General features: G+C 51.6%; 2 protein-coding genes across 4 annotated transcripts; one reads left to right on the top strand and one right to left on the bottom strand.

The window, feature by feature from the left end:
• Positions 1–3,929: 3,929 nt before the first annotated feature.
• LSM4 (LSM4 homolog, U6 small nuclear RNA and mRNA degradation associated) lies at positions 3,930–12,587 on the bottom strand. The gene is made up of 5 exons (XM_009100002.4): positions 12,482–12,587; positions 12,232–12,273; positions 12,016–12,114; positions 7,379–7,562; positions 3,930–5,302 (listed from the first exon to the last, which is right to left on the bottom strand). The coding sequence occupies exons 1-5, from the start codon at positions 12,482–12,484 to the stop codon at positions 5,214–5,216; spliced, it is 417 nt and encodes a 138-aa protein (XP_009098250.1). The 5' UTR covers positions 12,485–12,587; the 3' UTR covers positions 3,930–5,213.
• Positions 12,527–26,281, top strand: PGPEP1 (pyroglutamyl-peptidase I). Of its 3 annotated transcripts, none has more exons than XM_030231591.2 (5): positions 12,527–12,793; positions 15,772–15,824; positions 21,100–21,216; positions 23,508–23,740; positions 25,983–26,281. In XM_030231591.2, the coding sequence occupies exons 4-5, from the start codon at positions 23,535–23,537 to the stop codon at positions 26,173–26,175; spliced, it is 399 nt and encodes a 132-aa protein (XP_030087451.1). In that variant the 5' UTR covers positions 12,527–12,793; positions 15,772–15,824; positions 21,100–21,216; positions 23,508–23,534; the 3' UTR covers positions 26,176–26,281. The 3 variants fall into 3 exon arrangements, with proteins under 3 accessions (XP_030087451.1, XP_030087450.1, XP_050841932.1); XM_030231590.2 differs by lacking the exon at positions 12,527–12,793 and adding an exon at positions 12,998–13,132; XM_050985975.1 differs by lacking the exon at positions 12,527–12,793 and adding an exon at positions 15,340–15,468.
• Positions 26,282–26,554: the final 273 nt, after the last annotated feature.

Raw genomic sequence — 26,554 nt, forward strand, 5'->3', positions numbered from 1 at the left:
GCGGCGACCGGCGGGTAAACGGGACAACAGCGCGCGGGGCCCTGGGATGACGTCAGCGCGGGGGAGGGGCGGTCACGTGGCCCCGGGGCGCGCGCCCCGCCGGGGCTGATGGGCACAAAGGGAGGGGCGGGAACCGGGCAGGGGAACGGCACTGGGCACCGGGAACCGGGCAGGGGAACGGCACCGGGAACCGGGCAGGGGAACAGCACTAGACACCTGGGACCGGGCGCTGGGCACCGGGAACTGGCTACTGGGAATCGGGACTGGGCACGGGAACGGCACTGGGCACCGGGAACCGGGCAGGGGTACGGCACTGGGCACCAGGAACCGGCCACAGGAACTGCACAGGGCACCGGGCACGGGAACCGGGCACTGGAACGGCACAGCACACCGGGAACGGGCGCTGGGAACTGGGCACGAGAACCGGGCACCGGGAACGGGGCAGGGGAACGGCTCAGGGCACCGGGAACTGGCTACTGGGAATCGGGAACTGGGCACGGGCACCAGGCACCGGGAATAGGAATGGGAACCGGGCATGGGAGTTGGCTACTGAGAATCGGGATTGGGAACTGGGACCGGGCACAGGAACCGGCCACCTGGCACTGGACTCCCGGTACCGGCACCAGACCTGTCCCTGGCATGGGCACTGGGCACTGGCACCGGGCCAGACCCCGGCTGTAAAAAGGGTACAATAAGTAAATAAATAAAAAAATAAACACACACACCGGGCCAGGCCGCCACGGGACCTCACGGGAACCCCCGGGGACAGCGGTCAGCCCTGCACCCTGCCGGGCACAGACCCGCCACTCCCGCATGTCCCCACACCTCCCGTGTCACCGCCGTGCCCCGGTGTCACCGGGGTTCACCCAGGGATCAGCCGCTCCCTCCGGCCAACCGCGGTTCACCCGGGGGGGGGGGGGGGGTTACACCATCACTGCACGGTTACTCCAGCACCGTGGGTCAGCCAGGGCCACAACGTGCCCGGTGCGGGCGGCACCGGGGAAGGAGTTAACGGCGGTGGCGGTGGCGGTGGCAGACGTCACGGCCGGCCAAGCCCGCGGGCGGCTGAGGGGGCGGATCGGCGTCAGCGCTTGACGTCACCGGCGCGGGGGGAGGCAGCGCCGGTGGCCGCCGATAACCCCCCCCCAACCGGGCAGGATGCGGCCCCCGCGCCGCCGAGACCCCGGGCACACGCGGGACACCGGGGCGGGTGACGCTGAGCCGGCCCTAATTGCGGCCAGATGCTCCCCGGGCTGCGCTAACGAGAGCGATAAATCAGCGGCGTCAGCGCTGCGGGCGTGGGGGGACCCGGGGGACCCCGCGGCCCCCCGGTTCTCCCGGTGCCAGGAGCTCCCGCCCCGGTGTGTCCGTGCTGTGTCCTGCCCGCAGCCGGCGGGGACGGTGTGGCACGGCACGGGGTGCGAGGACAGCACGGCACAGCACGGCCCTGGCTTTAGGGGACACGGGTGACACCCAGGATAGCACACGCAGTGCTGCCACTGGGGAAACTGAGGCACGAGAGAATAACTGCCATCTACCCTCCCCCCCTACAGCTGCTGTTAATTAAACCCCGAATAAAGGCGGGTGATTAAATCTCAGCTAGAGCAGAGCGGACACGGCTCTGTGTCCCCCGCTGTCCCCGCTGTCCTGACCCAGTGGCGGTGCCAGCCCCGGTGTCCCGGGGAGCAGCTCGCAGGTGAAGCCGCCGTTCCCCTTTCCGCTCCCAACCCCTCATTAGGGGCGCGGCCGCGGCCGGACCGGCAGGTTCGGTTCAGACTTTCCATCCCGGCCAAACCCGGCGGGCGAGGGACAGGGAGGTGAAAATCCTCCCCTTCCCCCTGTCCCATCCCCGCTCGGGGTCCCCAGGTCGGGGACACACCTCGGGCACGGCCACCGGGGTACCCCACGGAAATCGGGGCAAGCAGAACCGGCTTTGCCTGGCGGTGCTTTCACGGTTCCACCGAGGAACCGGCCGGCCCCGGGGCCTCCCGGGAAGAGCGGCTGGCCGGTGGCCAGGGGCGTGAGCCACGCTCCGGCCGGGCCTCACCGGCACAACCCCGCCAGGGCAGCAGCACCCCGGGGCTCGCCCTGCCGTGTCCCCCCTCCTGCTCCCACTGCCACCCTGCTGCTCATCCCGCGTGTCCCTTGTCCCCAAAGCGAGAGCCCGATGCCCGCAGCCAGCCAGCGGCTTCATTTCCTTAATGAGCGTTTAATGAGGGGCGTGAATCAGTGACCCCTTCCGCCTGCCGCGGGGAGGTCCCGAGCTGGTGGCAGTGCCACCGTCCCCTCGGAGCCCTCGGTGTCCTGCCACCTGCCAGCCGGGCTGGATTTACCCCGGAGCAGGATTTGGGATGAGCCTGGAGCAAGGCCACGGCCAGCAGAGCATCCTCACACTCCTGCTGTCCCCCGGCTCCAACAGTGCCACCAGGAGCATTCCCTGTGTGCCACCAGCTCCAGGACATCAGAGGTGTGCCCGATCCTGCACGCTGAGTGTCCGTGGGCTGGACACGAGGTGCCCACGGGCTACCAGGGATGCCAAGGTCCCCCTGGGAAAGGGAACAAGCGGGGTTTGCACCCCGGGATTGGCACTGGGCACTGGGCACGCAGGGCAAGCTGCCTCTTAGTCATTGCCACAGGCAGGGAGAGAGGAACCGAGCCGGGAAAACAAGAAGTGACAGCTGCCACCGCCTGTCCCCAAACCTGCCCTGTCCCCGAGGAACCCCCGGGGGCCTCCGACAATCAAAAACAATTTAAAAAAAGAAAAGAAAAAAACAAAAAAAAACCAGCAAGAAAAGGGAAAAAAAAAAAAAAACAGAAAGAGAGAAAGAAAACAGATTTAAAAAGGAAAAAGGAGGAGGAGGAGGGTTTGACGTGTATTTTTAGTTGCTTAGCACAGCCCTGAAATATTTCGGCAGCCACTCCCTCCGCGTCGCTGTGTGTAACTATTCCTGTGCTGCCTCCTCGGCCAGGCTCAGCAGCTCTGAGTCACCGTGGGGCAGCCAGAGACACCAAGCCGGGGCTGCCACCAGCTCCACGGCCACCAAAATATCCCGGGAAGGGTTTCCAGGGTGGCCCTTGCTGGGTCTTTCCGTGGGGACACGTTGGCCCTGCCAGGCTCTGCACCCACCCACGCCGCCAGCCAGCTCAGACTTTTCTTCCTCCTCTCTCTTGCTGGTTGCTTTTATCTCGCTCCTCCCTGTTTAGTTTCATTTTTTTGTTGGTTTTTTTTTAGCCCAAAACCTCTGTGGCAGCCCCAGAGGTTGATTTTTTGGGGTGGAAAAGCCCAAAGTGCCAGCTGAGCGTCACATCAATGCCCTCCCACGGGGCCATCTGCCACCACGCTGCCCTTGGTGGGGGGGACAAAAATATTCCTGCAGGGGTGGGGAAAGGAAAAGAGGGAAGCAGGGAATGCTGCTGAAGTGGGGTAATTAAACAAACAGCACTTAACGAGCTCCATCACCTGACCCCAGAGCTTGGCCGGGAGATAAGGAGCACTTGGAGAGGACTCTACCCCGAGCTGGAGCCAAAGGTCCCAGTGCTGCTGCAGTCAGGATTTCTCCTGCCAGAAAAGCCCTCAAATCCCAGCAGGGCTGGAGCTGTTTCCCTTCCCAGCAGGGAAGGCACAGCACACGGAGCCTCTGTGGCCAGAGGGATCCGAAGGGAGGGAGCAGGTTGGGAAGGGAAAGTCTGACACAGCCTGGGCTTTGTTCAAATGCCACAGGAGTTTTCCAGGAGGGAGGACACATCACCCCATCCCCTGGAATTGGCTCCCTGGGATGAGCACCGAGGGCTGGTCAGGGACTCAAAGGGGAGCAGCTCCACGGGGAAGGCGTGGCTGGGGTTGGAAATGGAATATTTTGGGATTTATCCCCCATTCCAGGGCTCGGGGAAGGGCCCAGCAGCATCACAGACACACAGAGGGAGGCGGCTGGAAGAGGCTGGAGATTTATTCTCACTCACCACCGTGCCCAGTTCTACAAACATTAAAAAAATAAGTCTATAAAAGCAAAGTTCTTCACTCCTTTTCAGTACAGTGGCGATGGCAGAGCCTCCAACACGAGAACCAGTAGGACAAACCCCAAACCTTGCTCAAAACAAGTCCCAATTTCAGTTTTCCCCCCAAAATTCAGCATTTTCACCCATCCAGGGGGGGTCGAGCTGTTTCTTCCCCCTCTGTGTGCTCAGCCAGGATTTTCTGAGGGTGTGTTTTGCTCTTGGGGTGGAAGACTGGAGTAACCTGCCCTGGGAATTCCCAGGAGTTTTCTGAAGCTGCAGCAGGGACACGTTCACACGCTGGCCTGTGTCCCCAAGGGAGGATAATTGGTGGCTGGGGGAGGAAGTGACAGGTACAGCCAGCGAGGTCAGGCACCAGCTGCTGGAAGAAATGAGGGTGGGGAAACATTGTCAGGGTTCAGGACTGGGTGTCACAGCAGAAGGGAGGGAGTTTTCAAAAATCAATCCATGGAAATCGACTCGAGTTGATGTCCAAAAAGAAAATTTAAATCCCCCATGAGGAATAAGGGGTGCACCAGCCTCAGGCAAAAAAAAAAAAACAAACCAAAAAAACCAAAGAAACCACAGAAAAAAACCCAAAACTGTTTATTTGAAGGAAACTTCAAATCTGAAGTCAAATTAGCAATGAGCTAATTGGGAAATGCTCATTTGTCACAAATGAACAAACCTTGAAGGCCAATGTTCATCCCTCCTTTGAGCCACTGGAGGAACAGAACTCACAGGCCAGAAGAAGAAAAGCAACAGCTCAAAAGTTTGTTGGTTTAAAAAAAAACCCCAAACCTTTAGGACTATTCATCCACAGACACAGCAGCCTCAAGTTCAGTGTTTTTAAACCAAAACGCAGCTGTTACAAACAAAACAAGCTTCCCAAGTTTCAAGTATTTAAAAAAAAAAATCAAAAATAAAAATCCAAACCATCCAGAAAGCGTTTGCCTTCGTGCTGGTACCTCTGGATGGGGAAATATTTTAAATTAAAGCTGAAAAATTCACTCTGGGGAGAAGGCAGAACCTCAGTCCTTAACCATGGATTTTCAAAAAGCATTTCCAATGATTTACTGACTACAGGGAGGAGAAAACTCCAGGTGAGGGGACCCAAAGGAACATGATTTGGGCTCTGGCTCGGAGGGAGGAGTGGGAAAGGGAACGTTTTTGGACACGTGGCAGCCCTGAGGTGACAAAACCCAAAGTGTCCCTGGCCATCACTGCTTGGCTGATTGCCTGCCTGGCTTCTTCTCCTGCTGGCCTCTTCCACTGCCCGGGATCCCTCGGCCACGGCCACCAAACACACCTGTGGGACACAAAGGGACAGGTAACAGCACCCCCAGGAGCCAGCAGTGCCTCACAGCTTCACTTCTTCCTCTTTTACCCCAAAATCTGGCTCGTCTGGGAGCCTCAGAAGCAGAAATGGGACTTTTTGACTTCTCCTTTTGCAGTGCCAGATTTTTATTTGGGAGGTGCAAAAACTCATCCCCCCTCAGCAGCCGTGTCCATCTCGTGATCAATGCTGATCTCGTGGGAAACTGAAGCTCCTTCCCCCCCAAAAAAAAACCAAATAATGGAACCAGGGAGGCAAAAAAATGTAAAATCCAGGTTGTGAAGTGGATAAATTATTAAATGATTCCCAAGCCTGCAGTGCTGGGGATGCTCCTCCTGGAGGAAAGGCTGGGGAATGGTGAGTTTGGCAAGCAAGAAGTCAAAGGAGGAGGATTAGGAGTGTCAGGAACAATAATCCTTTCAGCTGTGAGCACAATTACAGCTTCCCTCCTGCCCCTTGGCCTCCCAACAAAATTGTCCTGCCTTAATTTTTTATTATTTTTTTTTTTCCTCTCTCTCCCTCCTCCCTTCACGTCTGGGGAATGAGAGCCAAACCTTTCAGCTAATTAGCAAATGCTGAAGCTTCCCTTGAAAATATTCCAGCAGCAAACTGAGGCTGCCCATGGGAACAGCTCCACCTCGGAGCTCTCCCCACCAGGTGGGCACTGCCAGAGGGGCGAAAACAGCACAGGTTTGGGTTTATCCTCCTCAAAAAAATCCTAAAAAACTGCTGTGAAACAAAGGGAAAGGTTTGGAAAGGTCACAGGGATTTGAGCTGAGGGATTTTTGAACTCCTCCTAAAATTGAGTTGAGGGATTTTTAAGCTCCTCCTAAAACTGAGATGGGATTTTTAGGCTCCTCCTAAAACTGAGATGGGATTTTTAGGCTCCTCCTAAAACTGAGCTGAGGGATTTTTAAACTCCTCCTAAAACCGAGCTGGGATTTTTAAGCTCCTCCTAAAACTCAACTGGGATTTTTAAGCTCCTCCTAAAACTGAGCTGAGGGATTTTTAAACTCCTCCTAAAACCGAGCTGGGATTTTTAAGCTCCAGCTGGAGGTGGAGCCGGGCTGAGAGCAGCCCTGGGGTTGTGGGGTGAGCACAAACCCCAAAGATGTGGCACCAGGGGAGAGCTGCCAGGCTTCCAGGAGGATAATTTGGGGAACAGGAGCAGCCTGTCCCCCAGCTGAGGCGCCCTGGGATCACCCAGCCCCGGGAAATGTCCAGGCTTGTTTTGGTGACCTATTTCCTCTGAAGTGGCAGCCTGCCCTTTATCAGCCCCATGAATTATTCACGTTCCAGGAGCAGCTCAAACCCTCACTCAGCTCTGTCTTTAAACACAAATACATTCACAAATCAGGAAATCCAAACCCCCATTTTAAAGGAGGGAGAGAAGATGATTTTTTTTCCCTCACTGCCACCAGCAGAGCCTGGTTTATTTTCTTTATTTCCACTATTTTCACCCAGAACAGCTTTTTGTTTTCCCCCTGGGCCTTGCTAAGCTGCATTTCTGCAGGGCCACGCTCCTCAAGGAGCTGAAACAATCAAGTTGAGACTCTCCAAAGCTCCTGCCCAACCCCAGGAAGGAGGGAGGCCCATCCCTGGCAGGAATCCTCCCTTCTCCTTGGCAGGGGCTGCCTGCTCGACTGGATCCTGCTCAGGAGCTGCTCCAGCTTCTCCCAGACACAGCCCTGGGTTTAAATCAGAGCAGAAGGAGCTGCTCCTTTAAATCAGAGCACCAGGAGCTGCTCCTTTAAATCAAAACTCCAGGAGCTGCTCCTTTAAATCAAAATTCCAGGAGCTGCTCCTTTAAAACAGAGCACCAGGAGCTGCTCCTTTAAAACAAAATTCCAGGAGCTGCTCCAGCTTCTCCCAGACACAGCCCTGGGTTTAAATCAGAGCAGAAGGAGCTGCTCCTTTAAAACAAAACTCCAGGAGCTGCTCCTTGCACAAGAAGGGAAATTTTAAAGGCAAGGATCCCACTCTCCCCTCTCCAAGACGAGGAAAACAAAAATAAAAAATAAAATTAAAAATCAGGTTTTTTTTTTTTACCTCGTCCAGCTCCTCCCACGCCACGGCCCTTCTGCTGCTTCTGCTGCTGCATTCCCCCACGGCCCCTGCCCTTGGACACCACCTCCTCCTTGACCATGTCGATGATCTCGTCGGGGATCCGCAGGTATTTGATGGTGCTGCCGCGGATGTAGCACTCGGGCATCCGCCAGAACTTGTCCCCGTCCTGGGGGGAGCAACACGAGAGGCCACGGGCAAAAACTGCTGGTTTCTGCTGCTTTTGGGTCACTTTTGGGGGATTTGAAATTGTCACCACGGGCAAAACCTGCTGGTTTTGGGTCATTTTTAGGGGTTTTTAACTTGTCCCTGTCCTGGGGGGAGCAACACGAGAGGCCACGGGCAAAAACTGCTGGGTTTGGGTCAATTTTAGGGGTTTTGAACATGTCACCATCTATTTCATGAGCAACACGAGAGGCCACAAGCAAAACCTGCTGGTTTTGGGTCATTTTTAGGGATTTTGAACTTGTCCCCGTCCTGGGGGGAGCAACACGTCAGGCCACGGGCAAAAACTGCTGGTTTTGGGTCAATTTTGGGGGTTTTGAAATTGTCCCTATCCATTTGAGGAGCAACACGTGAAGCCACAAGCAAAACCTGCTGGTTTTGGGCCATTTTTAGGGGATTTGAAATTGTCACCATGAGCAAAACCTGCTGCTTTTGGGTCATTTTTAGGGGTTTTGAAATTGTCCCCGTCCTGGGGGGAGCAACATGTCAGGCCATGGGCGAAAACTGCTGGGTTTGGGTCATTTTTAGGGATTTTGAACTTGTCCCTGTCCTGGGGGGAGCAACACGTGAAGCCACAAACAAAACCTGCTGGGTTTGGGTCAATTTTGGGGATTTGAAATTGTCCCCGTCCTGGTAGGGAGCAACACATGAAGCCACAAGCAAAACCTGCTGCTTTTGGGTCATTTTTAGGGATTTTTAACTTATTCCCAGCCTGTTGGGGAGCAACACGAGCAGAGCCTGCTGCTTTTGGGTCATTTTTGGGGATTTTGAACGTGTCATCATCCATTTGAGGAGCAACACATGAGGCCACGAGCAGAACCTGCTGCTTTTGGGTCACTTTTGGGGGTTTGAAATTGTCACCACGAGCAGAACCTGCTCCTTTTGAGTCACTTCTGGGGGTTTGAAATTGTCACCACGAGCAGAACCTGCTCCTTTTGGGTCACTTTTGGGGGTTTTGAGCGTTTCTGGAGAGGGAGAGAGATGCAGCAGTTTTTGCTGGGAGTGTTTCTGTCCCCAGCTGTGAGAATTGAGGCTTTAACTCCCCACAAACAACTGCAATTTCAATTTGTTCCTCAAGCAGTGGCAGGACACGTGAGGAGAGGAGGCTGAGGAACCCAGGCCCTTCTTCCCTTCTGGCAGCAGGAGGGAATTGAAAGTGGGAGCAGGAGTTAAAAAGGGGGGGGGAACAAGGGGAACACCCAATTCTGGTCAGGAAAGGCAGCTGTGGCCAGGATTCCTGGGAGTCAGCCACTCCTGCACTGCCCTGGGGTGTGCAAGGAGCAGCGAGGCAGCTCTGGAGCCAGCTGGCTGTGGGATGAGAGCCTCCTGAGCAGCTGAGGGGGAAAAGGAACTCACACATTATACATTTATATTTTCTTAAAAATAAAAAATCAAAATCTTCAGGTGCTCAGTTTGGGAGCAGCCACTTCCCTGTGCTGCTTCCAGGCAGTTTTAGGTTTTTCCTGGGATACCATGGCCTTCCCTAGGACTCAACCCAATAAGGAACTCACACACTGTACATTAAAAAATAAAAATAGAAATAAAAAAATTAAAAAAAAAATCTTCAGGGTGTCAGTTTTGGGAGCAGCCACCTCCCTGCTTTGCTTCCAGGCAGTTTCAGGATTTCCTGGGATATCATGGGCTTCCCTAGGACTCAACCCAATGGGTTATTATATAAATAATTTTTTTTTTCTTTTTAAATAAAAATAAAAATCTTCAGGTGCTCAGTTTGGGAGCAGCTACTTCCCTGTGCTGCTTCCAGGCAGTTTTAGGTTTTTTCTGGGATATCATGGCTTTCCCTAAAACTCAACCCAATGGGTTATCATATATTTGTTATGTAAATAATTATTATTTATTTTTAAAAATAAAAATAAAAAGAAAAATCTTCAGGTGCTCAGTTTGGGAGCAGCCACTTCCCTGCTTTGCTTCCAGGCAGTTTCAGGATTTTCTGGGATGCCATGGCCTTCCCTAGGACCCTAGGACTCAACCCAATGGGTTATTATATAAATAAATATATTTTTTTTTAAAATAAAAATAAAAATCTTCAGGGTGTCAGTTTGGGAGCAGCCACCTCCCTGCCTTGCTTCCAGGCAGTTTCAGGATTTCCTGGGGTGCCATGGCCTTCCCAAGGACTCAGCCCAGCAGGGCCCCAGCCAGTTGTGGGAATTGGAGCCCAGAGCTGAACACCCCCTCGGGGCTGTGGGAAGGAGCAGCCAGAGCTGAACAACAACTCCCTGGCCATGATGTCAGTGGGAGGAGGGACTGGGACCCCGCTGCAGCTGCGGTGGCTCCAGCCCAGCCCCTTCCAGTATCCCAGGAGAGGAGGAGAAACCAGCACGGTGTTCCTGCTCTCTGGGGATGCAGCAGAGCTCATCATCATCATCATCATCATTATTTGGGGCAGCTCTGCCTGCACGGACAAGCCCAGGACGAGGCAGAGGAGCAAGAGAATTCCCTTCCAAGAGACAAACCCCACCCTGCCTCGGATGTGCCTGGCTGCTCCTTGGCGCGGGGTGCAGGAAGGGATGGAGCTCCCGGCTCCTTCCTCCTTCCGGGCTGCCCCGAGTAAACAAGAGGCTCCCGGCTCGTTGTCCCGTGCCATCTAGTGGCCAGCGCCACCAGTGCCACCAGTGCCACCAGATTCCAGCTCCACCCGGGGTTTGGGGGCGTTTGGAGGCAGGTGAGGCTGTTCTCCCTGCCTGCCGGGGTCATGGGATGGTGGAATCATGGAATGGTTTGGGTTGAGGGCTGAAAGGTTGTCCCAATTCCACACTTTCCACTGTCTCAGGTGGCTCCAAGCCCTGCCCAACCCGGCCTTGGACACTCCAGGCATGGGGCAGCCCTAGCTGCTCTGGGAATTTCATCCCAAACCTTCCCCACTTTCACAGGGAGGGATTCCTTCCCAAAATCCCACCCGAGCCTGCCCTCCCCCCGTCTCCTGGCATTCCATCCCTGGCCCAAAGTTTCCCTCTGTGTTTTTATCAGCCCCTTCAGGCACTGGAAGGCCACAATGAGGTGACCCCAAAGCTTCTCCTCTCCAGGATGAACATTCCCAATCCCCCCAGCCTTTTCCCACGGGAGAGCTGCTCCATCCCTCTGATCATCCTGGACTCTCTCCAACACCCCCACATCCTTCTGTGTGACCCCCCCCCAATCACACCTGAGCTGCTGCTCTTCCCAGGCAGAGCACGGAGCCTTTGGAAGCAAATTCCCACAGGAGAAGGAGCAGGGAATCATCACCTGTGTCCTGGGCACAGGTAAGGCTTTGCTGTCACCTCCTCTGAGTCCCCGTCCTGCGGGGGTTTCTTATCCCACCACCACCCAAGATCCAGCCACAAGCTCCAAAATTCCCACCCCAAACCTCCCTGCAAACCTCACTGATGTGCCCCAGCCTCGCTGCTCCAGACTCCTGCCGTGGGGCCAACGGGAGCTGGGGGGATTTGCAGGGGGGTTTTGGGATGAACCAGGATCCCTGGCTGCCTCTCTGCCATTCCAGGGCTGGGGAAGCTGGGAAAGCACAACAGCAGCTGAGCTTCCACCCCTCTGAGCTTCCCACAGGGACGGGAGCCGACCCTTCTGGTGGAGGTCAAAGGCCAAAACACAGATCCCAACCTCCTGGAGCAACTCTGGGCAAGGGGGACCAGAGGGTCCCTCTCACCTCAGTGGGTGAATTCAGCTGGATGTGGAGAGGGGAGGGAAGAGAAGAGACTGGAGGGAAGAGATTGGAGGGAAGAGACTGGGGGGAAGAGATTGGGGGGAAGAGATTGGGGGGGAATAGAAGAGAGTGGAAGGAATACAAGAGATTGGGGGGAAGAGAAGAGATTGGGAGGAATAGAAGAGATTGGGGGAATAAAAGAGATTGGGGGAATAAAAGAGATCGGGGGGAAGAGATTGGAGGGAATAGAAGAGACTGGAAGGAATAGAAGAGATTGGGGGAATAAAAGAGATTGGAGGGAATAAAAGAGATTGGAGGGAATAAAAGAGATTGGAGGGAATAAAAGAGATCGTGGTGTTTGAGGCTGCCTGGGACAGGTAAAAGCTGTTTTTTGGGAAACCTGGATCAGCATCACAGCACGTGGCCCCCCAGTCCTCACCCAGGGGGATGAGGGACCCCAGCCCCTCGTTCTGTGGTGTGCAGAAAGGGGACACCTACACCAGGCTGCTCCTTCGTTAATTATCAATAATTAAGTGGACATTATTAATAATTACATTAAATCTGCATTTCAGGCAGAGGTCACGCCTCCATAGGAACCAGAGCCAGCCTGGCTGCAGGGACAGAGCTGGGGAACCTTTGGGGACAGATCTGGGGTGACAGCCCTGTCTGCTCCCGGGTGCTCCCCGCGGACCCTGCCGTGGGTGAGCCCTGCCCGGTACCGGCGCCGGTGCTCCAGCCTTACCCGTGATGTGCAGATAACCTCCCGCAGGTTGATGTTCATCCAGTTGTCGCAGCTCACCAGGTGCCCGTTGTAGGTCTCTCCGTTCTTCAGCTCCACCAGCTGCGAGAGAACAGCGGTCACGGGGCGCCGGCCCAGCGCCGGTACCGGGACGTGCCCGGTGCCACCCGCGCGGTACCGGAGAGGGGAGCGGGGCTGGGCCGCGCGGCCGGTACTCACCATGGGGTGGTTCTGTGCCGTCTTCAGTAAGGACAGGGGCAGCTGCGAGGGGAAGAGAAGAGAAAGGCCTCAGGCACCGACCGACAACGGGACACCGGCCGGGGCACCGATCCGAGCACCGAGCGGGGCACCGGGCGCGCCATTCCTGGCGGCGGGGAAGAGACGAGCCAGGCCCTCCCCTCCGCTCCAGCCTCCTCCCGAGCCCGGCTCCCCGTTCCTCCCGCTTCCCCGTTCCCGGTGCCCCGCTCACCATCGTGTCGGACCGGGAGCCGCTGCCGCGCCGGGCGCTGCCGCTCAAACCGCCCCCGGCTCCGCGCGGGACCAATCAGAGCACGGCGCGGTCACGCAGCAGCCAATCAGAGCACGGCGCGGTCACGCAGCAGCCAATCAGAGCGCGGATCACGGCCCGGCCGCGCCGCGCCGCCCGGTCCGCGCCTTTGCGGCGGCACCGCCCGGGTCGGGCCGCGCCGGGACGGACCGAGACGCGCTCCGCACCTCCCGGGACCGCGGCCGCGCTTCGTGCTCCCCCCCAGCCAGGCAGGGAACCCCCGCGAGGCTCAGGGTGAGCGTTTTGTTTAACCAACCCCCCCCCGAGTCTCGCCGATGAGGCGGGCGAGCGGGAGCCCCTCGGGCTGCGCCGCGCACGGAGGGTGCCGGTGATCGGTAACGGGTGAAGGGCTCCAGGCCGTCCCGCGGCGGGACTTCCGCCGAGGCGGCGGAAGCGGCGGGTCCGGGCGGCGCGGGGCGGGGCGGGCGGCGCGGGGCGGGGCCGCGCTCAGTGCGGGGCGGCGGCGGCGGCGGGACGGGACGGACGGACAGACAGACAGACGGACAGAAAGACGGACAGACGGACGGGACGGAGCCGCGATGGAGAAGCCGCGGCGGGCGGTGGTGGTGACGGGTACGGGGCGGTGAGAGGGGAATTGGAGGGGGGGGGGGGCATTGCTGGGGGACCCCGGTCCCGGCGGGGGCAGTTTGGGGGAGCCCTGCCCCGAATTGAGGAGGGGGTGCCAGGGAAGAGCAGAGCTGGGGGGGGGTAAAAGGGTCTGGGGGTGTAGCTGGGGGACGCCTGCTCTGTGCTGAGGAGCGGCTTTGGGGATCCTTTTGCTGACTAAAGTGGCCGGGGGTGGGTGTGAGACCCCTCCCCGAAGTGATGGGGGCTCGGAGGCGCCGCTTCTGTGTGATGAGGAATTTGGGGCAGAGGGGGAATTTTGGGGACCCCTTCATCGCAGGGCTTGGAGGGGGCAGTTGGGGACCTCTTCCCTAAGTGGGGGACCCCTTCCCTAAGGTGAGAGAGGGGGTCTGCTATCCCATCAGGGGGGGACTGAGGGCATGGGGAATGGGGGCTGTCCCCTTGGGGGGCTGTTTGGGGGGCTGTCCCCTATGTGGGGCGATAAATGGGGTGTAGGGCAGAGTCTGGGGGGCTTTGGGTCAGGGTTGTCAAAGCTGGGAAGGGGGTACAGCAGCGAGGGGCTTTTCTGGCATTTATCCATCCAGCTGGCACTCGGATCCCCTTTTCCCACGCGTGACCCCATCCCAAAGGTTTGCTATTCTCCAAAAGAAGGGAATCAAAGCCACCCTAAGGAGCAGCAAAACAATTTTGGGGGTGCAGGGAGGGGGGAATCACCCCCTGAGCCCCCCAGGTGTGGGAGCTGCCCCGGGGGGAAGAATGAGCGAGGGGCCCCGGCGTTGTCAGTGCCTTGGCGGGGTACAAAGGCAGCTCGGGGTGATTTGTGGGTGAGGCCGTCCTGTGACAAATGGGGAACTGGCCCAAACTATTCAGGTCTCCCCCCAGCAGCTGAAGCCGAGGCTGTTTGAATAGCAGAGCAGTCGTAACCACGGGCAGAAAGTGCTTTTTTCCAAGGAGCAGGTGGCAAATCCTGCCTTTCCCGAGCCCAAATCCAGCGTGGAGCGGCGGTGACTAAACAGAAAACTTGCGTCAGGAGACGTTCTGCTGCTCGGGGATCCTCCACGCTCTTTTTTTTTTCCCCTTTTTTTGGTAAATTTCAGGGAAGTCTGCAAAGTTGCCTGTGAGCTGTGCCCCTGTTTGATAATGGGGCGGAATTCCGCTCGGGACTGGGGACGGTGTCCTGTTCCCAGTGGGTTCCCAGCCTGTGCTGGCCCGGGATAAGCGTTGTTTGTGCACCATTTCTTTTTTAGAACTCGTTAAGGAGATAATCCCGTGGCTGTGCCTGCAGCTGGTTTTACTGCTAATGAGCCTTGCAGGGTGGATGTGCTCCATGGGGTCGGGTGCTGCCCACAAAGTTCCCTCTGTTCCCGGGAAGGGATAACCCCAGATGAGAACCCCAGCTGTGTTTGTGCCAGCTGGAGTTGGAATTCGGAGCCAGGCAATCCTGCCCTGTGCCTGGGCACCTGTAGGATTTCAGCCATTCCCTGGCTGGGTTGTTGAAATGTGGATTTTAGTTCTTTTATAGGATTGTCACGCTTTATTTAGGAATTCAGCTTAGCAGGTCCGGGTGTTGGCTTCGTGTGGGACCTGCAGAAACAGCTGGGGAGGCATTCATTGCCTCCTTCCCCTGTCATAGTTTGTCTCACACCCCTGCAGTTCTGCTCACAGCAAAACACCCCCAGCCTTTTGGATTTTTGTAGGAATGAATATTTATTTTGGCCAGCCGGGTTGGGATCCACGGGCGTGGACGAGCCCACGCTTGGGAAATTCCTCCCGAGGTGCAGCATCACCTCAGCCTGCCTGGGGAGGGCAAATCTCACGTTTCCATTAAGGTGTCAGCTGATATTTGTGGTCCCTCTCGGGTCCTTTCAAGGGGCTGGGCAGAATTTATTGTCCCCTAATTGCACGAGGCTGGGAGGGCAAGGCTGACATTTGAAATTAAAGCATATCGACGTTACGCCCAGATAAATTACCCAACCTTTGTGTGCTTGCTCAGGGGAAAAAAAGGAATAATAAAAAAAAAAAGATAAAAAGATGTTATGGATTACCAGTTAACTCCAAAGTTATTCATTAGGAGTTTGGAGGTGCTGAAGGAAGTGGTTTGGATGACACCCTGGTGGCCTTTGCTGTGCTGTGGGCGGGTTGTCAACAGCTCTGTTTGTTTCCTTGGGAGGTGTAATTAACGCTAACGAAGATCTTGGAGAAGACCCTGAGCAGAGAAGGAACATTTGAGGCAGGCTTGTGGAAGCATCTGCTGTGGGCTGGAGCAATCAGGAATAGAAAATCCAATCATGATTCTAATTCTGTGGCATCGGGCAAGTTAGCTGGTAATAACCAATTTTTCTAACCTGGGCAGGAAGTAAAATTCTTCTCCCCAAGGAAAAAAAAAACCAAAAATAACAAGTTTCTTTTCAAGCAAATTATTGTTTTCCTTCACTGTCCAAGGCTGGAGTTGAAATATTTTAGTGCAGGTGTCTTGTTTGACACTCAGGTGTAAAGAAATAAGGATTGAGAGGTAGAAGTGGAGGGTTTGTTTTTTAATTTTTTCCAGGAAAAAATTTGCAAAAATTTGCAAAAATTTTGCAACTTCAAGCTTGGAGTCCAATCTGTGAATTTTTCTTCTCCTGCAGGGTTTGGGCCCTTTGGGGAGCACGCTGTGAACGCCAGCTGGATTGCAGTCCAGGTAACCCCTGAATTTTCCTCTTGGGAAGTGTCAAAATAGAGGACAAATCCCTACAAATTTGGGCTTCCAGCTCCTTTTATCCCTTAAAACTTCTTCTGGAGCTGCCTGCAGATCTCCAGATGGTCAGCTGGATAATGTTTGATTCCCTGCTCAGAGAACAATCCCTTGGCTGGTGGAGTTTAATGAGATTGAGTTAATGGAGCTGAGGCAAGGAAGGAATTCCCAGCTTTGGGTGCTTTTTAAATGGGGCAGGGAGCTTGGAATCTTCCTGTGCCCTGGAGGATTCCAGCAAACCAGCCAGCCCAGAGGAATCTGGGTGTTTTTCCTCTCACTTTCTGCCCTGAGGCTGGGCCAGCTGGTTCACCTTTAAACCCAACCTCATCCTTGAGAGATTCCCAGCTGGAGCTTTGGTGGAGTTGGGTGAGGGTCAGGATTCCCAGCCAGGCAATTCCCAGCCTCTTTTCCTCCCTCCCTGGATTCCCCCCCCCCCTTTTTCTCTGCTTGGGGAAATGCTTTTCCTTGCCTGCTCAGGGAAATCAGCTTTGTGCCACTTGCAGCTCTGCACATCCCTAAAATCCTGGAATATCCTGGAACCACCCAGCAACTCCTGGCCATCCCCAAAATCCCCACCCCGTGCCCAGGAGTTCATCTGGGTGAGGCTGGCATCCCACAAATGAGGCAAGGAGAGGGAATTAAGCTCTTTTCCATGGAATTAAGTTTTTTTTTTCTATAAAAACACTTTTTTCAGGGCTGGTGCTGCCACATTTTCCCACTCCTTCCTTCTTGGTCACTCCTGGATGGGTTTTGTGGCAAAGCCCCTGGGAATTCCATGGCACCTTTCAGGACAGTTGCCCAGGGAATTAAATCTATTTTTCTCCCCACCACGTCTCTCTCCCCTTCAGAGCCCTGAGATTAATATCTTCTCTCAAATGCTTTTAAATTAAATCACAAACTCCAATCAATTACAGCCAACTAATGTCCAGCTGCCTGATGTGCTGGCTGCTGGGAGAGGACAAAACCTTTCCCTCCCTCCAAGAGCTTTTTGGGGATGAATTTATTTGAGTTTGGGTCGGTTTGGAGGAATATTCAGGTTGTGGATGGTGGGGGAAAAAAAATCCTCCTAAAAATCAGGAGTGGGGCTGAGTGATTTGGTTTGTTCTTGCTGTTGTAAATAGCTGTTTTTATTTCAGACAGACAAAAGGGTGGTTTGGGAGCAGGAGGAGTGGTGGGTGTTGAGATGTTGCTTGGGAAAAAAAAAAATAAATAAACAAACCTAAAGGGAAACAGCTCCGGGCACTGGTGGCTGCTCAGCTGTGTGGCTGGTGGATGAAGTCATCCCCTTCAGTTAAAATCCATTTTTAGGGGCTTGGGGGATGGCAAAAGTCAGAGTTGGGGGTGTTTTGGGGGGGATAACCTGAGAATTGGGGAAGTTTGGGGTGGATAAACTTGGAATTGGGGATGTTTTGAGTGGCTAAATTCAGAATTGGGGAAGTTTGAGGTGGGTGAACTCAGAATTTGGGATGTTTTGAGTGGCTGAGCTCAGAACTGGGGATGTTTTGAGTGGATTTGGGATGTTTTGAGTGGCTAAACTCAGAACTGGGGATGTTTTCAGTGTATGAACTCAGAACTGGGGATGTTTGGGGTCACTAAATTCAGTTTTGGGGATGTTTGGGGTGGCTAAACTCAGAATTGGGGATGTTTTGAGTGGATTTGGGATGTTTTGAGTGGCTGAGATCAAAATTGGAGATGTTTTGAGTGGATTTGGGATGTTTGGTGTGGCTAAACTCAGAACTGGGGATGTTTGGGGTGGATTTGGGATGTTTTGAGTGACTAAACTCAGAAATGGGGATGTTTGGGGTGGATTTGGGATGTTTGGGGTGGCTAAACTCAGAATTGGGGATGTTTTGAGTGGCTGAGCTCAGAATTGGGGATGTTTTGAGTACAAACTGGAGGCTCCGGGTCGGGATTATTGTGAGTGAAAACATCAGCTGGGAGGCAGCGGGGAGGATTTGCCTTTCCTTCCCCTGTCTCAGCCCCCAGAGGCCCAGACAAAAAGGAACAGCATGTCTTTGAGCCTGGCTGAGGTGGGCATTGTGCAACTTTCAGACGGGGACTTCATGGAGCGGAGGGGACACAAAGGCGTGTCTGAGTTCCCGAATCCCAGACGGTGTGATCTGCATTTTAATAGAAGAAAAATCAATTAAACAATCTTTTCTAAATCCTTCCTAGCTCCAGGGCTCAGCTAGTTCTGCTTTATTACATCTTTTATGGTGCTGCATCCCCAGGATAAAATTCTCTCCTTCTTTTTTTTTTTATCCTTTCACTCCCCCTGGTTTTGTTTGGGTTCTGCCACAGAAGGTGGACAGGGGGTGAGTTTGCCCTGGAAGTGCAGTGGATTTCTGTCTGGTTTTGCAAGCTGACTGATTTTTACACATGGCTACCTTAAACAGTAGCAGCAGCAATCTCATAATGCTGCCAAAGTGAAAAGTTTGGAAATTTCACCCCCCCCCAAAAAAAACCCAATGAAATATTTGGGTTTTTACTCTTGGGGGGAGAGCTCTCCTGGAAGAAAAACTCCTTTCTGCTTTAAGGCTCACAGCAAAACCACTCTGTGTCAATTTGGCTTTGCTGTTTTGAATTTTCATCATTTTTATCTTTCAGTTCAGGATTTTTAAATTTTTTTCCCCCCCCACGGGTGCAGCTTCTGCTGGGGGAGGACCTGCAAGGAGAAATCCCTGAAATCAGCTTTTCCCATCTCATTTTCTGCCCTCCTTGCTGTGACTTAGGTGTGGACACAGGTGTGACCTGTGGGCTGTGAAGCTGCTGGGCTCCTTCATCCCCCCCAGAGTGCTTCAGGCTCTGGAGGAGGAGGAGGAGGAGGAGAGAGGTCAGAGTGCATTTTGACATTAGGAAGGACAATTGCTGTCAGGGTGTCTAGACAGACCTGATAAGGATATTAGAGGCTGACAAAGAGCAGCATTGTGGAGGGGTCAGGGAATGGGTCACACATGTTCTGTGTGCTCTGGTTGTCAGGTGGACAGGGCTGGGGGGGGAGCACTTGTTGGGGGGGGGGGGGAAGGTTACAAACATCTTCATTATGGGGAGCTGGGCTTGGTTAAAAGGAAAGTTGTGGCTTGGTAAAGTTAAGGTTGAAGTGGCTGGAGGGTTGTGTTTTCATCCAGCAAAACTTGTCACCACCAAATCCATCCCCAGGAGCTGTTCCCAGTCCCTACCACCAAATCCATCCCCAGGAGTTTTTCCTTCCCATCACCAAATCCATCCCCAAGAGCTGTTCCAAATCCTCACCACCAAATCCATCCCCAGGATCTGTTCCCTTCCCTACCACCAAATCCATCCCCAGGAGCTGTTCCCAGTCCCCATCACCAAATCCATCCCCAGGAGTTTTTCCCTCCCCACCACCAAATCCATCCCCAGGAGCTGTTCCCAATCCCAACCACCAAATCCATCCCCAGAAGCTTTTCCTTCCCCATCACCAAATCCATCCCCAGAAGCTTTTCCTTCCCCATCACCAAATCCATCCCCAGGAGCTGTTCCCTTCCCCAACCTTCAGGAGCATCACTTCTCACTGCTGTTAACTCTCCTGAAAAGTGTTTATTCTCCTCCTGGAGAGGCTGGCTGGTGTTGGATCACTCTCACCTGTAAACTCCTTTGCTTTGTTAGCTCCAGGTAAGGTTTTGGTGGCAGATTTGTGCAGATTTGTGCATCCTTTCCATCCAGCTGTGCTAATGAATGTCTGAGTGTGCCAGACACTGATCAATACAGCGAGGCTTTAATATCAGCCTTGCCCTGGGAGCCAGAGCCTGTGATTTATCATCCTGGCTCATATCTGCCTCTCTCTCAAAGTGTCACTTTGGCCTTTCTGGGTGTTTTAGTTGTCTGAAATCTTGTTACATCCCTGTGGTTTGGCTGTACAAGTGTGAAAGGTGGTTTTTTTCCTCAGTAGAAAAGCAGTCATGCTGATAAAAGCACGGAAAAACGATGGCACGACACTGCTCACATTTAAACGGGGGAGGCCTCAAACCTCAGCTTGTCTTCTCCTTTCAAGTGCCTTTAATTTTTAATTTTTAACCTGGGGGAATACAGGGTTGGAGAGTGAAACCAGCTGATCTGCAAGGAGGAAAACAAAACCTGAGAATTGCTTCAGAGAGCAGCTCGTGGTTCTGGTCCCCGAATCCAAGCCTGGACCAGAGATAAATTCAGGAATATTTTGAAATGTCCTTTGGTAGTTTGATGGCTTTTACCTCTTCCCACCTCAGCTCCATAGGAACAGCTCTTTTGGACATGTGGTGGCGAGTGGAAAGCTTGGTCTGGGTTGGGTGCTGTAGGAATTCCTCAGACATAATGGGCAAGGTCTCTTCTCCCACTGCAAAAATGCTCCCTGCTCTTACCTGGCTCCAAAGCTCAGGCTCAGCTGATGGGGTTTTTTAAGAACCCTTTTTTTTCCAGAGGTTTCAGACCTTGTGGGTGTTTCTTTGAGCTCTGGGAGGTTTGGGGATGGTGGCTCTGAGAGGTTCCAGAGGAGCAAAGCTCCAACTGGAGCCTTACTGGGGAGAGCAAGGGAGAACCTGTGTGTGTGGGAGTTTCCTGACAGAAACACTGAGGAGGAAAAAAAACCTTTCCCCTGATTTTAAAGCCTTTGCAAGGTCTTTAACTGCCACTTTGTGTTTTAAAAGGTTTGGAGGAAGTTGGCTGTGTTTATTGCCAGGATATTTGGGATGTTTTCATGGCAGAGAGGGAGAAATCATTGACTGGGTGAGCTGAATCACCAGCGCTGCCACCCAGCCCTGAGAGCTCTTTATCTGGAAATAAATGTGAAATTCCTCTGCAGGCCAGGGTGATGGATAAAACCCTCCCAGTCCCACCTTCTCCACACTGTCACTCCTTGGAAGAAGCAGGGATGGTGACTGTCTCCTCTATAAATAACAGAGCCAAGGTCTCCCTGCGAGCGTGGGTGTCACTGATAACTGTTGTCAGTTAAATGTTGATTTCTTTGTCACACACACACACACACAGCAGAGCCCCACAAACGGTTCTGTGGGTGAAACTCTTCATCCACACAGGTGGGGAGATGCCTTTGTTGTTGCCACTGTGGGTTTGGGTTTGTTTTTTTACGTTGCTGTAAACTGCAGGTGCAGTTTATGAGGTGACACAAACTGGTGTTAGTCCCTCACTCTGCCCCTAAACCTTCCAGGAGTGAAATTCCCTGCTCATCCAGTGCCTGACCATCTTGGTTTTGCTTTGCTGGTGTTTTTAGGAGCTGGAGAAGCTGGGGCTGAGGGATGATGTGGATCTGCATGTCTATGAGGTCCCTGTGGAGTACCAGACCGTGCAGAGACTCATTCCTGCCTTGTGGAAGAAACACAGTCCCCAAGTGAGTGAGTAAAGGGAGGAGAGGGGGAAAAAAAACCACCCAGCAAAGGGTTGGAGCCTGCAGTGGGCACTGAGTGAAATCTCCTTTTTCATGGCAGTGCCTGGCTGGACTTTTCCCTCTTTTGTGGTGGGAAGGTGGGAATTGGTGGGATTTTACATCCTGGAGTGCTCCCAGGAGCAGTGGCTGGGAAGGGGCCGCTGCAGATGCTGTCTAGACAGCTCGTGGTCTGTCTGTGCCACCTGGGCTCCCCCAGCAGCTGTGCAGGTGCCAAGGCTCCTTTTCACCCTGATGAAATCACAATTCAGGTGGGGATGGGGGTGAAAGGAGAGGAGTTCTGCTGTGCTGAACCCGTGGTAAAAACCCCTCGTTCCTCTGGCACCTGTAACACCTCCCTGCTTCACTGGGGGTGGAACCATGAAACCCCAGGGTGGTTTGGGGTGGGGAGGGCCTTGAAATCATACCATGGAATCATTGAGGCTGGAAAATGGAATTATTGAGGCTGGAAAATAATCCAAGATTGGGTCCAGCCTTGGTGTGAGAAGCTGACCCCAGAGGGTTCCGTGGTTTCATCAGCGCAGTGACGAGGACACAAAATAAAACAACCTGGACACACAACTCTTCAAGGGAGAAAAAGAGGGAAGTTCAATCTCTGACTCCAACATTTAGAGATTAATGAAAGTGACAGTGGGTTGGAGGGTGGCAGTGCCACCTCTGCAATGACACTGGGCAAACCAGCAGCCCATCAAATTTCTCCTCGTCCATAAAAGAATGCAAACCAATCAGTTGTTGACATAAAGTGTGTGAAAAATTTGTCACCCAAAGAATAATAAAGTGCTGGGGTGCTCTTCCCAGGGAGGTGGTGGGATCAACATCTTTGGGTGTGTTCAAAGAAAGACTGGACATGGTCTGGTTGAGGTGTGAGGGCACAGGTTGGACTTGATGACCTTAGAGGTCTCTCCCAACCTCATCATTCTGTGATTCTGAACCTCAGAGAAAGAAAACACAATTCTTACCATTTTCTGTGCCTGTCTGTGCCAGAGCAGAATGCAGTGTGGGGACAGTGATGGTGCTTTGGTTCCTTGGCCTGTCAGGGCCGGGGGTGCGGCCCCACATTTCTCCTCACAGAGAGCAGCAAGGCACAATCCTTCCCAAGAATATTTCTGTGTTTCACATTCTCTGAAGCTCAGAGAAAGGAAAAACAATTCTAACCATGTGCTGTGCCAGCTGTGCCAGAGCAGAATGCAGTGTGGGCATTGTTCCCCCACAGTGATGGGGCTCAGGTTCCTTGGCCTGTCAGGGCCGGGATTGCAGCCCCACATTTCTCCTCATAGAGAGCAGCAAGGCACAGTTCCTCCCAAGAATATTTCTGGGATACACATCCTCTGAACCTGAGAGAACCAGAGAAAAGAATGATTTCATTTTCAGTGCCTGTTTGTGCCAGAGCAGAATGCAGTGTGGGCATTGTTCCCCCACAGTGATGGTGCTCAGGTTCCTTGGCCTGTCAGGGCCGGGGGTGCGGCCCCACATTTCTCTTCAGAGCGAAGCAGGGCACAATTCCTCCCCAGAATATTTCTGGGTTTCACATTCTCTGAACCTGAGAGAAAGGAAAAACAAATCTTCTCTCCTTTGCTGTGCCTGTTTGTGCCAGAGCAGAATGCAGTGTGGGCATTGTTCCCCCAGCACAGTGACGGGGCTCAGGCTCCTTGGCCTGTCAGGGCCGGGGGTGCAGCCCCACATTTCTCTTCAGAGCAAAGCAAGGCACAATTCCTCCCAAAAATATTTCTGAGTTTCACATTCTCTGAACCTCAGAGAAAGGAAAAATAATTCTTATATTATTTTCTGTGTCTGTTTGTGCCAGAGCAGAATGCAATGTGAGGATTGTTTCCCCACAGTGATGGTGCTCAGGCTCCTTGGCCTGCCAGGAAATATCCCCACATTTCTCCTCACAGAGAGCAGCAAGGCACAGTTCCTCCCAAAAATATTTCTGGGTTTCACATTCTCTGAACCTCAGAGAAAAGAAAAACAAATCTTCTCTCCTTTGCTGTGCCAGTCTGTGCCAGAGCAGAATGCAGTGTGGGGATTGTTCCCCCACAGTGATGGTGCTCAGGCTCCTTGGCCTGTCAGGGCCGTGGTTGCGTCCCCACATTTCTCTTCAGAGCAAAGCAAGGCACAATTCCTCCCCAGAATATTCTTCTCTCATTTGCCGTGCCAAAGCAGAATGCAAAACTATTTTGTGGTTCTGTGATTCTGTGACCTGATCCAACCCAACGCCGTCCCTTCTCCCCTGGCAGCTGGTGGTCCACGTGGGCGTGTCGGGCATGGCCACCACGGTCACCCTGGAGAAGTGTGGCCACAACGTGGGCTACAAGGGGCTGGACAACTGCCGCTTCTGCCCGGGCTCGCAGTGCTGCGTGGAGGGCGGCCCCGAGTGCATCGACTCCATCATCGACATGGACGCCGTCAGCAGCCGCGTCTCTGCCCTGGGCCTGGATGTCACCGTCACCATCTCCAGGGACGCGGGCAGGTGCGCCTCGGATCGCGGGGCTGCCGCCCTGGACTCTCCTTGGCACTGAAGTTTTGGGTTTTCTTGGTGTTGCTTGGCGGGCTGCTGCTCAGGGTGATGATTGTTTCTTCTTTATAAAGTGGCCAGCTGACTCCTTTATTTTTATTTATATATATAAAAAGCTTTTATATATATATATATATATATATATATATATAGATATATATATATATAAAATTAGCTTATATATATATATATATAAAATCAGCTTTTATATATATATATATAAAATCAGCTTTTATATATATATATATATATATATAAGCTTTTATTTATTTATAAATAGATATATCAGCTTTTATTTATTTTTAGATATATCAGCTTTTATATATCAATCAGCTTTTTATATATATCAGCTTATATATATATATAAGCTTTTTAATATATATATCAGGTTTTTTATATATATCAGTTTTTGTATATATCAGCATTTTTATATATATATCAATCAGCTTTTTATATATATAAGCTTTTATTTATTTATAAATAGATATATCAGCTTTTATTTATTTTTAGATATATCAGCTTTTATATATATATCAGCATTTTTATATATACATATATCAATCAGCTTTATATATATATCAGCTTATATATATATAAAAGCTTTTTAATATATATATCAGGTTTTTTATATATATCAGTTTTGTATATATCAGCATTTTTATATATATATCAATCAGCCTTTTATATATATATATCAGCTTTTTTATATATATACATATATATATATATCAGGCTTATATATATATATATATCCGCTTTTTATACATATATATCACCTTATATATATATATATAATATATATATATAACCTTCTATATATATCAACTTTTTATATATAGTATATATACACACACCAGCTTTTATATATATCAGCTTTATATATGTGTATATCAGCTTTTTAATATATATATATATTATATATATATCAGCTTATATATATATATAAAAGCTTTTTAATATATATATCAGGTTTTTTATATATATCAGTTTTTGTATATATCAGCATTTTTATATATATATCAATCAGCCTTTTATATATATATATCAGCTTTTTTATATATATACATATATATATATATCAGGCTTATATATATATATATATCCGCTTTTTATACATATATATCACCTTATATATATATATATATATATATATATAATAACCTTCTATATATATCAACTTTTTATATATATATATATACACACACCAGCTTTTATATATATCAGCTTTTATATATGTGTATATCAGCTTTTTAATATATATATATATCAGCTTATAAATATATAAGTTGATATATATATATATTTAAAACAATCCCAGACTCACAATTCCTGTCTCACATCCCTCTAAATCCCAGGATGGGGACCTACATCTCGTTTTGTCTGGTTTTATCCCTTTTTTTAAAAAAAAAAAGAAGAGAAACCTTCACCTTTTCCATCCTAAATTAAATCAAACCCTCCCAGACTCACAATTCCCACCTCACCCCCAGGACAACACCACAATGAGCACCCACACTTCACATTATCCATTTTTTTCCCCTTTTTTTTTGCTGACCACTGTGGGGTCCGGCTGTTTGTCTCTGTCCCCACACACCCCCAGGATGGTTCTGGCTGTGTCTCAAAAGATGAGTCTGGACTCCAGGGTTTTTTGGTCTTCAGAATTGTTTATTGTTTCTTATCTGTAAAGTCCCTTCTCTGCCCGACTGGGATCTGACCAGCAGGGCAGCCAAAGGCACTCTGACCACATCTTTTATAACAAAAACTCCGGATATCAGATTTACCTTTTATCCCCAATACCTGTCACCCTCGTCACCAGGTACACCCTCACCCCAGCCCAATCCCCAAGTGCCAACACCACAGCAGGAGATGGATGGCAAGAAGAAGAAAGAAGAGTCTTGTGACCTGCCTTGTTTCCTCCATCTTGTCTCCACAACCCCCCTGTACCCAAACCCCAAAATCTGGGATTTACCCTATAATTGTGTCTTCCCTTCACCATTCACACCCCAGTGATTCCCACAGGTTCCATCTCCTCACACACCGCTGGCACATCCCCAGATGGATCAAAATCCATCCACCAAGTGCTTCTGGCAACATTCCAAGGCTCCCCAATCCCCCAAGGATTCTCTGGGTACCTCTGGACATCAGGAGTGATGTGCTGGGTTCCCACAGCCCACCCCCCTGGTTTTTTTTGGCATTCCAGGTACCTGTGTGACTTCACCTACTACACCTCCTTGTACCAGAGCCGTGGCAGGTCAGCCTTTGTGCACGTTCCTCCCCTGGGCAAGCCTTACTCTGCAGAGCAGCTGGGCCGGGCTCTGCAGGCCATCATCGAGGAGATGCTGCATTTCCTGGAGCATTCCGAGGGCAAAATCAACTGCCAGCACGAACACTGAGCAGATCTCTCTCTCTCTCTCTTTTTCTCCTAGTATTGCACTTCTTTAAAAAAATTTTTTTTTTCCCTTGCTCTGATGAAGTTTTGGGGGGGGGGGTGGGGGGGAAGAGAAAATTAACAAAAAATAAAAAATTAAGTGGCGGTTCCAGACCCAGAATTGGAGACTTCAGAAAAAGAGGAAAATTCTACAAATTCTTCAAGTTCTACAACAAATTCTACAAGTTCTTCAAATTCTACAAGTTCTTCAAGTTCTACAAATTCTTCAAATTCTTCAAATTCTACAAGTTCTACAAATTCTACAAGTTCTACAAATTCTTCAAATTCTACAAGTTCTACAGATTCTTCAAATTCTACAAATTCTTCAAATTCTTCAAGTTCCT

The sequence above is a fragment of the Serinus canaria genome, chromosome 28, assembly GCF_022539315.1.
Source record: "Serinus canaria isolate serCan28SL12 chromosome 28, serCan2020, whole genome shotgun sequence".
Taxonomy (NCBI): Eukaryota; Metazoa; Chordata; class Aves; order Passeriformes; family Fringillidae; genus Serinus; species Serinus canaria.